Here is a 15656-nt window from a genome sequence, read left to right on the forward strand (position 1 = left end):
AAGTAGCACAGAGAGGAAAATATATAAAGTCAAAGAAAGCTATCCATATAAAAATTCAAATTCCAGTAGCAGCTAGTAGAGCCCCTTTTTTGTTCATACTGTATATATTATTATGCCACCTTAATGGGCCCTTACAATACTGCATGTTCCCCTTATGGGCCCTTAATGTGCAAGTCTGACACAGACTACACCTACTAAACTTCAACTAATTTATGATAATATTCTGATCAGTTCAGTTAAAAAATGTAATTGTTGCTAATATGATCCACAGTTCAGTCTTGTAAATTTTGCAATTTATTAACCTTATTTTAGTTTATGAACATTTAGGTGCATATGCTAATACAGCTAAACCCCGTTATAACGCGCCTCGCTATACCGCGAATCGGTTATAACGCGGTCTGAGCATGGCTCCCGAATTGAAAGCCTCCATTTTGCCGGCTTACCTGCATCTCAAATTTTCCATTTTGCCGCCTTACACTCTCCTCTTACAGCTCATCTCTCTCCTCTTCCTGCTGTCCACGTGCTCATCTCTCTGCCCGTCGTGTGCCATCGGGGTTTTTTTTTTTTTCAAACATTCAATTCAATGCTTTATTGACTACTAGACACAGACACAAATAAACATTAATACATTTTGTACAAAGAACATGCAGGGATTGAACTCGGGACCTTCTGATACCAATGCCTTGCCTCTTACCTCTACACCATAGGCTTGGTGTGACAAGACAGAACCTATAAATATATTTATCCTCTACAACACAAGGTACATGTCATTGTGAAATCTTAAGTCTTTTTCTAGCTGTCTATGACATCACACAGTTCTGTGGTCTAGTGGAAGAACTTCTTACCAACATATGCAAGGGTCCTGGGTTCAATTCCTGTATGAAATGGTATAATTAACTTTTTTAATAAATTATTATTTTAATTATGTTGTATAATTTATAAATATATAATTCTTTATTATTCTTTATTAAATAATAATTATTCATTAATCAATAATGATGTATTAATAATAATTCATTATTAATCATTCTTTATGATTAATTATGTATTATTAATAAGTATGATTATTAATTATTATTAACAGTTAATTAACTAATTAATAATTATTACTAAATACTTAATAATAATTATTAATACTTACTTATTAATGAAACGTATTAATACTTACTAATTATTAATAATAATTAATAATAATTAGTAAGTATTAATAATTGTTTTTAATAATTAAGTATTAATAATTACTTAATAATTATTAGCACCCAATTAGTAATAATAATTATTAATACTTAATTATTAACAACAATTATTAATACTTACTAATTATTAATAGTTATTAAGTATTAATAAGTTTTATTAATAATTAAGTATTAATAATTATTATTACTAATTGGGTATTAATAATTATTAGGTATTAGTAATACTTATTAATTAGTCAAAATTATTAATTGTTAATGATAATTAATAATCATACTTATTAATCATAATATAATTAATAATAATAGTATTATTAATTAATAATTATTAAAAAATAATTATTAATAATACTTAATACATACTTATTAATTAATTAATTAGTTAATTAACTGCTAATAATAATTAATCATCATACTTATTAATAATACATAATTAATCATAAAGAATGATTAATAATGAATTATTATTAATACATCATTATTGATTAATGAATAATTATTACTTAATAAAGAATAATAAATAATTATATATTTATAAATTATACAACATAATTAAAATAATAATTTATTAAAAAAGTTAATTATACCATTTCATACAGGAATTGAACCCAGGACCCTTGCATATGTTGGTAAGAAGTTCTTCCACTAGACCACAGAACTGTGTGATGTCATAGATAGCTAGAAATAGACTTAAGATTTCACATTGACCTGTACCTTGTGTTGTAGAGGATAAATATATTTATAGGTTCTGTCTTGTCACACCAAACCTATGGTGTAGAGGTAAGAATCAAGGCATTGGTATCAGAAGGTCCCGAGTTCAATCCCTGCATGTGTTTTGTACAAAATCTATTAATGTTTAATTGTGTTTGTGTCTATGTCTGGTAGTCAATAAAGCATTGAATTGAATGTTTGAAAAAAACAATGGCATACGACGGCAAGAGAGCAGAGAGATATGAGCACGTGGACAGCAGGAAGAGGAGCGCACTGGTAAGGCGGCAAAATGGAGGAGATTTAAATCTGTAATGAGGAAGCTCCAGAGCTGATGCCGGTGAAATTTTAACGCGACCCCGGTTGTAACGCGGTCTTTGGGCGGTCTTTGGGTTGTGGACCCCAAGGACCGCGTTATAACGGGGTTTAGCTGTACCTTTATCGATAGATTTAAATAATATTACTGATGAGAATCAGATGAATGATTGTAAGGAGTGATAGCATCAGGAAAATGTTACATATAAGTACATTATTGTAATACTCACTGAGGCAGTCCGTCTTGGACTATGTAAGTGGCACAAATGCTTTGACGATTAATGTTTCCATCCATGGCGTTATAGTTGATTTTTAAAAGGGCCTCCAAGGAGCTACAAAAACAGATATGAGTATAATGGGTATATATTTTATGTAGAGATACAGGGCCTCATGCAGAGAGCATCGTTATTTCAAAACTCGCCATTTTTTGTTCAATTTCGCGCAGAAAACGGCAGAAAATGGCGAGTAACGAAAAACGCGCCAATTTTTTTTTCCTATGTCTAAAACTCGCCTCGCGGCTGGCGAGAACCTCCATCTCGCCGAATGCAGAGAGGTGCGAACGGCATGTAGCGGCTGTTCGCGCCAAGAAAATGGCGCGATTTTCGCATTTTTGCCGCGCCAGGAAAAGATGGCAAGATGGCGCTCGCCACCTATAGTAAAGGGGAAAAAAAGGCGCAAATTTGTTTTTACACGTTTCTGAAGCGCGCATCTTTCCCATTTAAACTCGCCACACGCATCCATGTTAAACATAGCAGAATTCGCACTTTTCTGCATATGGAGAATAAAACTCTCCAAAAAAGCTACTTTTTATGAAATTCGCCAATTTTAAAATTCTATGCTCTCTGCATGAGGCCCACAGTATCTAATCTTTTTTCACATTTCAAGACCATGTTATGCTTACTCTGTAAAAGGGTCATGAGAAGTTTTATCCTTTCTAACAGCAGTGTAAAAAGGAGGACTATAAATCTTAAAATCCACCTAGAAACAAAGCAAAAACACAGTATGTTATGTATAAAAATGTGAAGTTTAACATACTGTATAAACATTTATTTACAGTGCTGTATGTGTTCTTTTACATATCTCATCTGCCACACTTGCCAGAAATTCAGATGAATATTGCTCTGTTCGCAGGTAATTAATTACATTGGTTTTATGATTGACAAAGTCCCAATCCAAGTTGTTGCTTTTTTTGCTTGTTTTCATTATTTCTTTTCCATGGGATTGACTCAGGGGGCCTCCAGAGCTGAACACCATTAATTTCAGCCCTGCGGACTCCCTGCTTCCTGAGATACTTACCTCCGGACGGGGTGCCGGTAGCCACTCCACTCGGCTAGCAGGGTTCAAGTTATGGTGGAATTTCAAAACTCCCGTTCCCCGAGGGCCAAAGAAAACCGTGATGTCATCAGGTTCAGTGTCTTATTGGCCCATGTGAAGCGGGAGCTTCAAGCTTTAAAGGCCAGCTAGCTGAGCCGGAGTGGCTACCGGCACCTACTACAGAGGTAAGTATCTTGGGAAGCAGAGGTACCTAGAGCTGAAATTAAGATGGTTAAGATCGGGAGCCCCCTGCTTCTCACATACAGCTCAACCCTGTTATAGCGCGGTGCTTGGGGTCCAAAAAAAACACATTGTGTTATAAGTGGATTGCATTACAACATTTTATTTGTTGAGAATTGCACCCCTCAGGGGTTCTGCGGCCGCTGAAATGGGAGAGCTGGGATAACGCTCCCAGCTGTCCCAGACCCAGCCTGCGCATCGGCAACCCCACGCTGGACTGACCTGGCATCGGCAGCAGCTGACAGCTCTCTCCTCTCTCTGCTTCTGCCGTCAGTCTCTCTGGCTGACAGTGAGAGAGAGAGGAATATTAGCTCGGGGCAATCTCCTGAATCTCAGATGGTACGATCGGGAGGAGAATACTTGTACCTTTTCATGCGCCCCCCAGCGGCTCCCTGATTGGATGGTTGTTGGGAGACAACGTGATGCCTCAGCCTGTCCAGCACAGGCCGCCAGAGAGAGCGGAGGGTGAAGCCCCACTGTGCTGCTGAGATTCAACTTAACGTTGTATTCGCCCAAGCACCAGAGGGATTCCATGAGCATCAGCAAGAAAAGGACAAGGGAGTTATACAACAGAGGGAAGCCCCGGAGTGACAGAGGTAGGGTGCTGGTAAATGATTGGTTGGGTTTTGGTAAGTGATAATCGGGAGCCATACTCACATCGCGTTATAAGCGGATCTGCGTTGTAATGGGTCGCCCTATAACGGGGTTGAGCTGTGTGTGTGTGTGTGTATGTGTTACCCGAGAGTGACGAAACGCGTCAGGGAGCGTCATCACGTCAGACGCATTGACACTGACGTCATCACCGCGCGCCGGAACAGATTGATCCGCGCGACTGCTGCAGAGGCTTGAAGTACAAGGAGCCATCTTTCCAGGACTCTAACACGGCTACATTGAAGACAGCCTGCCCTGGACACTTGTTGGGATATTGATCCTGCTACTGCTAGACCGGGATTGCCCCAAGTTACTGCAGAAACAAACCGGATGGTGGTGATTATATCACACAATTCTTGATTTTATTGCATTTTTGTAAGCGCATTTCTTAACCCCCTTCTCCCCCTCCCCTCATTAAATTTACTATTTTACGCTATGGGTGTGCGCTCTCTCTCCCCTTTTTTCCAATATATATATATATATATATATATATATATATATATTAATTAATTATAAACTTATAGGCAGAACCATACCTTTAAATGCTGTTAAATGTTTGCCAACTGTTGAAGTATAAGCATGTTTAACATCTGTATTATATATTTAGATGTACATTACCTGACAAGTGAATTTTAGTGTGAACAAAATTGTATTTAGCTGCCTATGCAACTACAATGAAATTAGAAGAAGCAGATGTTCCAAGGCCCCCACATGCTGCCAGTTGGAGATTCCTAATGTACAGTATAGGAGGACAGAAGCTACAGTTTTAGCTAAGTGGCTTGATGGGAACACAAGAAATATATATTTTACCTCCCATGGCACCTTCTCATCAGGGACAGGAAAGCGAATGACAGTAGAGTCAGGGTAACGGATATTTCTGGCATTAACATGACACTGAGTTGTAGAGGATTCACTCTTATCTCCTAAAACAATGTCTCCGGTTGACTTGCTGGATACTAGCATGTCAGTGAAAAAATACAGGTGTTTAAAAAAAGTGGATAAAACATTGGTAAACCATGTAATTTACAAGAAAGTTGTAAAAGGCATAATACAGTTACAGTATGTTTGGCATCAGATGACCCCTTTCAAATAATGAGGCTAAATGCTATGACATGACTGCTGATAGCACAAAGAGGTTATGGATACAAACAATAATAGCGCACCACAAATATTTTCCTAAACTATATACTTCCCAATGGAAAAAGATATGTATCTGGAGGCGCCTAGAATGACAATAAATACAAAAAGGATATATGAAAACCAAGCCTGTTGGCAGATAGAACGTAGCTCCTCACGATGTGCTTAAAAAAAGGGAGAAAGCACAACACATAGCATAATACTGTTGGTGATAAGACAAACAACACTTAAGACAACATATATCAGCTGAGAATCAGTTGGGTGAAATTACACAATAAAAGCATTTAATAACAATTAATAATAATTCATGGTATACATGGACATATAATAATATGGACAGATTAAAATAAAAAATGATTTAAGCACTCTGTAGCACTGATAGTGACAGATGCAATGCCCACTCACCAGATGGAATAAGTAAGCAGGCAGTGGATAATTTTGAGAGTATCCCCTCTCGATTCAGTAAGCTGCTTCCTGCTGGCGGGCATCTCCGTTGATGCGTGCACGTCGGTCTGCGTGCAGGATCTCCCGCGGCACACTGGGAAGGACGCCCTGATGGTTTGGAACGGCAGAAGCTGATTCGGCTCTCCGTCAGAAACAGCAGGCTAGCTGATTGGCAGCAAACGCAGATTCGGCAAATGCGTGGAGGGAAATCACCAAAGGCTGTGGTGCAGGAGTGTTAGAATCGCCACCCTACGCGTTTCGAAAGCTCTCTGCTTTCTTCCTCAGGGGTATATGGAGTAAAAAGTCCATCAAAGTCCCTTAAATAGAGAGTCTGTAATTATATGAATTAATTTCACCTGCAGTCTGATGCACATGCGCAATGGGCAAGTGAAGTAGTTCTTGGGCATGATTATACAATCAGGCACATGCGCAGTGGAAATGTTCATGTTGATACTGCAAAGTGCTGCTTTGATGGACTTTTTACCATATACACCTGAGGAAGAAAGCAGAGAGCTTTCGAAACGCATAGGGTGGCGATTCTAGCACTCCTGCACCACAGCCTTTGGTGATTTCCCTCCACGCATTTGCCGAATCTGCGTTTGCTGCCAATCAGCTAGCCTGCTGTTTCTGACGGAGAGCCGAATCAGCTTCTGCCGTTCCAAACCATCAGGGCGTCCTTCCCAGTGTGCCGCGGGAGATCCTGCACGCAGACCGACGTGCACGCATCAACGGAGACGCCCGCCAGCAGGAAGCAGCTTACTGAATCGAGAGGGGATACTCTCAAAATTATCCACTGCCTGCTTACTTTTTCCATCTGGTGAGTGGGCATTGCATCTGTCACCATCGGTGCTGCAGAGTGCTTAAATCATTTTTTATTTTAATCTGTCCATATTATTATATGTCCATGTATACCATGAATTATTATTGTTATTAAATGCTTTTATTGTGTAATTTCACCCAACTGATTCTCAGCTGATATATGTTGTCTTAAGTGTTGTTTGTCTTATCACCAACAGTATTATGCTATGTGTTGTGCTTTCTCCCTTTTTTTAAGCACATCGTGAGGAGCTACGTTCCATCTGCCAACAGGCATGGTTTTCATATATCCTTTTTGTATTTATTGTCATTCTAGGCGCCTCCAGATACATATCTTTTTCCATGCTCTAGCTCTGACCAGGGGGTCAGTTTTTTGTATCATTAGGCAGCCCCCTATGTGTGATTAACTGTCTCTACATAGGGTACTACACATCACGTTATTATTGTCATTCCTTTTGGTTAGCGCTACCTTTTTTGTTGTTTTTATATACTTCCCAATGTCAAAGATACCAACAAGTTATTTTACCTATACTAAATACTTAACCAGAAAACATACACTGAACTTCATCTACATCTTGTCTTCAAACATGTACTGTACTGAACCAGCACAGACAAACAAATATTGCTAGAACATTGACAAGAAATGTAAATTTAAAGAAGTAGTTCCACTTGCTGGTTTTGTTTGTTTTTAACCCAAACATTTTATGTAGTCAGTAAGAAAGGGGTCAACGGAAGCTGAACTGTGCTCACTTTAGCTTCATGAACTACTTAGTTCCCAAGATATTTATCAGCAAATTTGCTGCTGGTAGCAACTCCTCCAGGGGAAAAAAATGGTGTTTGAAACTTCCATGTTAAGCAGGCAGCAGATGACGTGACGTCATCTATAACAGCTTCCAATTGGCCCATAAGAGGCTGGGCTTTAAACAACCAGGAAGTAACCAGGAGCATCTTCCAGTGTAAGTATCCTGCAAACCAGGGGGTTCCCGGCACTGAAATGAACACAATTCAGCTACAGAGATTCCTGTTTCCCACCTATATATAAAAAAAGGGCTGCAAAAAAATGTAAAGCTGCAAGTCAAGCAACTTGTTTTTTTTATATTAATTTAGTTAACAGGATTGGAACCGGAAGGTCCTTTAGGCTGAACCACTCAAGAGATAATTCCAGTTTTAGCTGCCAATCTTCTTCCATCGTGGGGAAACAAAATGTCAACCAAATCGTATACGCCTTCCCATTGGATGTTCACTGGCAACATATTTGAAAAAGTGTACTGGCAGCTACAACTATAAGTCTCTCAGAAACTAGGGGGTCCACGTAGCTGAAAATAGCATGCTTCACCTCTGGGAGACCCCCATTCCAATCCTTTAAAAAAAAAAGTCAGAAGGGTTGGAGGCATCATATCAGAATTATAAAGAATGTAACAAAAGTTGCAAAAGGGCAATCAGTGCAAAGTCTCCATTTTTTCTGATGACACTAAGTTGTGTAAGGTAGTAGAATCAGAGCAGGGTGTAATTTCTTACTTGGATAGACAGGAAACTTGGGCAGGTAAATGGCAGATGAGGTTTAATACAGATAAATGTAAGGTTATGCAAAAGGGCAATCAGTGCAAAGTCTCCATTTTTTCTGATGACACTAAGTTGTGTAAGGTAGTAGAATCAGAGCAGGGTGTAATTTCTTACTTGGATAGACAGGAAACTTGGGCAGGTAAATGGCAGATGAGGTTTAATACAGATAAATGTAAGGTTATGCATTTGGGAAACAAGAATAAAAAGGCGATTTACAAATTAAATGGGGATAAATTGCAATAGTACCCAAAGTCATGCAGTAGCTGCAAATACAAACAAGATCTTCTCTTGCATTAAAAGGGCAATGGATGGAAGGGAAGTAAACATAATTATGCCCTTTTATAAGACCACTCCTTCATTATGGAGTACAATTTTGGGCACTCCTTCATTGAGAAGACATTATGGAATGAGAGAAAGTGCAGAGAAGAGCCAGAAAATTAATTAGATTTGTTTACATTAGAAAAGAGGCATATAAGACAGAATATGATAACTACATTATATACAAATATATTCGGGCACAGTACAAAGAGCTTTCCAAATAATTATTCATCCCAAGGGCTGTACAAAGGAGACAGGGTCATCCCAAAGGTTGGAGGAAAAGAGATTTCACCAGCAACATAGGAAAAGGTTATTTATAGTAAGGGCAGTTAATATGTGGTATTCATTACCCATGGAAACTGTGACGGCAGATACAATAGATATGTTAAAAAAAAACCATCTTTTTAGAAAGGAAAGGTATACAAGGATATAGCAAATAAGTAAACATGGGAAACATGTTGATACAAGGAGTAATCTGATCGCCAATATTTGGCATCAGGAAGGAATTTATTTTTCCCCTTATGAGATATCATTAGATGATATTTCACTGGGAGGTTTTGTTTGCCTTCCTCTGGATCAATTTACTGTAAGTACGGTTATAGGATAAAGTATCTGTCATCTAAATTTAGAATACAGTAGGTTGAACTTGGATGTACTGTATGTCTTTTTTCAATCTCCTGTCGTGACCTCTACGCGTTTCGTACCAAGTACTTCGTCAGGACAAGTAGAGGTCACGACAGGTCATCCTGCGCGTGTATGCTGGTAAGCTGAGACGGAGCCTGCAGGAGACAGCAGCGGTTTCATCTCCGCGGTGCTGAGATCCGGATCCTGTGCAGCCACCGCGAGTCTGCTGACTGTCTCAGTGTGAGTGTCCGTTTCCCCTTGCCAGTGCCCAACCTTATGGCGGTTTCTATACAAATCTGTTGATAGGTTGTTTTCATGTTTGTTTTTTTCTTTCATGTGTTTTTATATAAATTTTACTGTATTTGTATACTGTGCAGCTTAGGGTTTAGTCACCATCAGGTATTCTCCTGGGTAGTACTTAGCCGTCCAGCTGCACAGCTGTTCTGAGGTGGGGTTGGATCCCCTCAGAGTTTGTGTGTATTTTTAATAAATTACCTTCCACTAATCCCTGGTGCGCATTTGTGCATTTTTTATTTACTGGAGTGAGACCTATAGTATTTTACTAGAGTCTCAAGCACTACCTATACCCCCTAAAACCTCCCTCCAACTAATACATAGAGACACCTGTGCTCAACAAGGTGCACCCCTGAGATACCTGGGAGATATTCTAATGAGATATGCAAGGTATATTTAAATGACCCACACATTCTAAAGGTATTTGGAACAGCAGAGGTTGTGGGTTTTGTTCATGTTGGACTTGACAGCAGTACCCCGTACCTTAAAAGGTGCCTTAGGTTTGTCACAATAGGTCTTATGGAAATACTTTTAGGAAGTGTTGGGTGTTAATCATTTAAATATACTTTTCATATCTCATTAGAATATCTCACAGGTAAATAAGGTGTGCCTTTTTAAACACAGGTTTCTCTCCATTTTTTATTTTAATAGAAGTTTGAGGGGATATACATTAGGGACTCTACTAAACTTGGTGGCTCTCACTCTCTCTCTCTCATTTCCGTGTGTGGATCGGATTTTGGTGAAAACAGTGCGAGAAGTCCACGGATTGGATTTTGACAGTTTCCCCCATGACTTACTTACCAATCATAGGCGCAGAATCTTTTGAGCCAAATCCATTTTCCAGCAATGCGTTGACAATCCAATTCAAGGATTTTGCAGACTTCAGTGCCTAATTACAAACATTTGTGAGACATCATGTAAATCCTTCATTTCTACCGCAGACAGTATGATCTTTTTCTCTAATTCTAATATCAAATCATAATGCAGAAACAGAGTAAATAAATAATTTTTTTGCAATGTTTCTATTATCAATGGTAACAGCTACATGTACAGTACTTTACTCAAAGTGACTAGTTGGTCAATCGGGTTTGAATCCCAGTGTCAGCTCTCCTTGTGACATTGGGCAAGTCATTTTACATCCCTGTGCCCCAGGCGTCAAATTAGTTCTAGGGGGTAAGAACTCATTTAGTCTGCAAAATTCAATGTACTGTATAGTGTTGCATATATCAACTGTCATCACTATACAAGAAAAAAATATATACTGTAATTAATACTATGTCGAAACATGGATACGTATTTCATGGATTTATTTTATAAAGATACAACTGAATTTGTTCAAATAAAAAAAACAGATGCATGCGTAGTATGAGTAAGCCGTCTGTTTGAGATATTCTGTAGATATCATAGTATTATTAGAAATGTGTAAGGATTTGGAGATTTTTGATTTACGAAGCAGTGCTATTCCATAAGACGCCATCCAGCACTACTCCGTAAACTTGAAACATTCAAGAGCATGGTCTGTAAGATGTTTTCTAGCACAAAAGAAAGCTTATGCAATGAGATTCAAAGTTCAGTTTTACAGGGTTTGTTTTACATTCGTGGCTTCTACACAATATTTTGAAATATTTGTCAAAAGCAACTACCTTTTTCTAAATGTCTTTTTATGAAACTTCAGGAATTCAGCTTTAAATAAAAAATTAAAATTACAATTTCTGGAGTAATGTGACCACTGAAAAAATTGGTTAACTTTTTCTAACTTTGGTGTTTTTACTAGACTTTTTAATCCATCTCCTCTTAATCTTTTGTAGAAGCACCTCTTAGTGAACATGGCTCCTTAAATTGTTGTACAGTAGGTTTGGCTTAATTCTATCCAGACATTAAAATAGTTATGATGGGTAAATAAAAAGTGACCAAAACCCTCCACCGTACAGTGTACAGTGTTGATTCTGTGGAATTCAAGCAAATCCCCATTATTATTTAACGTGGATATTCACAATCTTTAGGTAAAATGCGTCTGAGGGGGCATTCTTCAAGTTACTTTAACTATCATTATTATGTGTGCATTTCTACAGATGTGGAACATCAAAACACTGCCGACACTACTAATAAAATGTCACCTGTTCTTCCAAGAAACTCAATCTTTGTTCAATGGATCCAGTCCTTTTTGCTTGATCCAATTCTAATAAGTCCGTCATTGCATTAACTCTAAAAATAATTAACATAATACAGTCAACACAGTACTTCTACTTTGTGTCAAACAACTCCATACCCCGTTAAATTATTGTTGAGCACTGGACTAATTTGACATTTTAGATTAACAAAAGGTAGCAGTCCTAGTATGTATACAGTATGTTCATGAAAGCCTTTTGTCCAAAGCTGCCAGAGACTACAGCAATGATGTCAGATCTTGAGCTATTGACCCAGATGATTTTGCGTCGGTATCAGTAGTTTCAGGCCTTTGTTTTACTGTAGGGTTGGGTAGTAAAGGTGGTTTTGTTGTTACATTATTCTTTACTGAAACGTTGAATAATAAGTGTCTATATAAATATATGTATATATATTTGGTAATGCCACAAAATAACAATAATAAAGACGCATTTGCTAAGCATTAAGTATTATTAAATAATCACATTTTATGGAGTAAAAAGTAAGTATGTTGCGGTTATCCATATACACTGTAAGGTGATTCGTACTTATAAAGTTATTGTATGTATTACTTATAGATATTACTTTTCAGATGTGTCCCAAATCTTCTGCTCAGTGCTCTGTTTCAGCTGGTGTTGAAGGTGCTGCAGGTAATTTTCTTTTAGATATGTTTCCCAGGAGAGAAGGGCCACCTCTTCATTCTTTTCTAGCTTTTCTTCTGTGATACACATAAAACAAAACATAGGAGAAATAAAGCATGGAAGTTTGATTGAATACCCAACGAGGCCTAACCATTAAAGTTCGATAACATATGTGCAAAATTGCCTGAAATAGGAAGGCAGCCACTATAGGGTTACAAAGGTTTTTTTTTGTCTGAAACGTGATATATTTATTTAGTGTATTTCTACGGCTAAAGAATTTGCCGCGTGCTCTGCTATTATTATGCTTTTAATAAAAAAGACCTACCCCACCTTTAAGGTGACGGAAAAAAACATCAAGAAAAGTAATGCAAACCGCTCATTTCTTAATACATAGGCCATAGCCAATATACAAATGTACCTGCACCCAAACTCATCCCACTTGCTCAATAAATCCTCAATGTCAACTTAGGTAAATAAATTATTGAAATTATATTTGGGCTTTGATATATAAGGCCCCAAGACTTCTTGCCGTATTCAATTAAGTAAAAAAAAGTATTTGCGTGCAGTTTTCTTGCCAAAATGGACAATTTGTGATAAGTAGAATGGGTGTGTCAGTGTTATGAAAGAGAGATTACCATTTGTGTGGTCTCCTTTATCTTAAAAAGAGGAAGGGGAAACACCAAATGGATGTGCCCCCAAAAGAATTCACTTAAATGCACACCCCCCAAGTATAAAAATTTACTTTTAATAAATCCTTAAAACATATATTACCAAAGTAACGTGTAATGTGAATTAAAAAGATATTAAATCTTGACTATCAAGCAACCGTGTCGTTGTTTAATCATACTCCCCCAGTATCAATTGATACGATGGGATGTTGAAGACAGGGAATGCTATGAGTAGGGTATAGAACCCCTCTGGGGTAGCGGTAAGACCGAATGTAGAGTGATATATAATTATATACAGGCAAGTGGCCACAGGATTAAATATCCTAATGCTGCTAAATATAGCCCCCTGCACATTTACATGGAGATAGGTCTAAGTAATAACGCTGGTATGTGATGGTATAATAGCTGTATTATAGAGCATTCCCTGTCTTCAACATCCCATCGTATCAATTGATACTGGGGGAGTATGATTAAACAACGACACGGTTGCTTGATAGTCAAGATTTAATATCTTTTTAATTCACATTACACGTTACTTTGGTAATATATGTTTTAAGGATTTATTAAAAGTTAATTTTTATACTTGGGGGGTGTGCATTTAAGTGAATTCTTTTGGGGGCACATCCATTTGGTGTTTCCCCTTCCTCTTTTTCTGATTCACTTTCAGTTCACAGTTTGCACCCACCCTTTGATTACCTCACCTATGTATTTAAACACTTTATTCAATTAGTATGGTCCTGTGATCACTCCCCACTCTTTGTTGTTTCGTCTCCTTTATCTTCCCTCAACAATACCTTAATAGCTTATATTCCTTATATCAAAGACCTTAGCTAACGTATTCTACTTGTTGCAGGACAAATCTATACACATTTGTGTAGCTGAATTATGAATCTCATCAGATCACAAAAATATTAATGAAAAAATTGCAAGAATAGACTAGCCTCAAATCTAAGGGATTTATTCTGTATGATTCGGAATGGCCTATTTAGGCTGAAATTCCCCATTGAAGTCGCAGGGAAATTTCGGTCAAAAATGGACCTGGCACATATAGAATCAGTCCCTAAGTGTAGACTAATTTAGATTTAATTTAGACCTATTAAGGTGTAACATTGTGGGTGTGTTCCAATTTGTTGCCTTAGTTACCTATCCCATTAAAAGGAAGTTTGCTAGAGGATGTATTATATGACCCTTTATGAAGTAGCTGCTGCTACAAAATTAGTGTAGGACTTGGACAATGCTTATTTGAGACATACCTGTGAACTTTGTGTCAAGTGGAGTTTTCAGAAGCCATAATACCAAAGTTTGAGAGGACACAGCGCTAATACAGATGTAGCACAATGGTTAGTCACGCAGTTCGCGTGGAATCCGCCAAGGGTACTGTCCTGGCACCCGTGTGCTTGCGAATTCCCCCGACCAGATTAATGGCCGACCAGTATTAACACAGCGGGGATCCCTGCTTCTGAATGGGACTCCCGCTGTGTGAATCCTACTGGGCTGCATCAGTCTGTAAGAGACATGCAGTGAGAGTAGATAAAATCAATCCCTCTCTCTGTGCACATCTAACAGGCAATCATGTGACTTTTATTTTAATAGCATATTATTGAAGCAGGGGGTCTCCGGAGCTGAACCGCATTTTATTTCAGCCCCAGGGATCCCCTGCTTCCCAAGTTACAGGCCCCGGTATGGGATGCCAGTATCTCCTGTGCGTTTAAATATCCCAATCACATGATGCGGGAGAATTAAACATGCAGGGGCCCCCCTGTTTCAATACTATGTCATAAAAAATAAATAAAAGCAGCTTCATTACCTTAGCGGCTAGCCGCCAAGGTAATGAATGGGTTAAACCAAAGTACCTGTTTTTTTGGGTGTAGAGGGGTTGAAGGGAGTAATTGCCCCAGGGTGGGCGGTTAGGCCTACCGGGAAGGTTGCGGGAGGGCTAACCACTTCATTAGCATAGCGGTTACTACTAATCTGTATATATGAGAGGCTGGTGGGACACTAGTGAAAGAAACGCATAAGTACTGGAGAGACACGACCACAAGCAATGTGAGAGAGTGCCCTAGACGCTGTCGGCTGATGCCTTTTGTATACCCTCGAGACGAGAACCAATGACACATGATATGCTCATCTATTTACTCTTTGAATACTTTTATAATGGATTGCCTACATGCTTTAAATTTGATAAAGTACTACGCTGTGGAAATTGCACTCTTTCCCCTTTTTTTCTTGTAGGTATCAATCTCACCAGCCTGGGGTATGGTAGTTGAAAGAAAAACCCAGAGATTTCACTACTGATGTTTCTCTCACACTATATTTAATACCATGTGAATACTTAATTTAGCAAAATGTCATCATTTGCATGACACATTTACATATTACCAGGATTTTTAAGCAAAGAAAATCCCTACTGAAATAACACGTTTCACAGTGTGGATTCTTTAAAGAATACGGCGAGATGTCTTTTGAACAGTATATTGCCATTTTACAGTTAAAAAAGTACGTTCTTTCACGTTAATGAATAGGTAGCAAAATCACAATTAGATATTTTAAAACTTCTAACAGTATTCAAATGTGACCTGTGCTAT

The 15656-nt window shown here is 38.2% G+C and overlaps 1 protein-coding gene across 3 annotated transcripts in view; it reads right to left on the minus strand.

The window, feature by feature from the left end:
- TRPM2 (transient receptor potential cation channel subfamily M member 2) overlaps positions 1-15656 on the minus strand; it is a 161786-nt gene that overhangs the window by 48231 nt on the left and 97899 nt on the right. For all 3 annotated transcript variants that reach the window (XM_075608423.1, XM_075608421.1, XM_075608422.1), the window contains 6 exons: positions 12348-12480; positions 11735-11822; positions 10419-10506; positions 5232-5377; positions 3118-3194; positions 2447-2548 (listed from right to left, as the gene is read on the minus strand). In XM_075608423.1, the coding sequence (XP_075464538.1) occupies positions 2447-2548; positions 3118-3194; positions 5232-5377; positions 10419-10506; positions 11735-11822; positions 12348-12480 (634 nt within the window). The remainder of the gene's footprint in view (positions 1-2446; positions 2549-3117; positions 3195-5231; positions 5378-10418; positions 10507-11734; positions 11823-12347; positions 12481-15656) is intronic.

This window comes from Ascaphus truei, chromosome 7 (assembly GCF_040206685.1).
Source record: "Ascaphus truei isolate aAscTru1 chromosome 7, aAscTru1.hap1, whole genome shotgun sequence".
In the NCBI taxonomy this organism is placed as follows: Eukaryota; Metazoa; Chordata; class Amphibia; order Anura; family Ascaphidae; genus Ascaphus; species Ascaphus truei.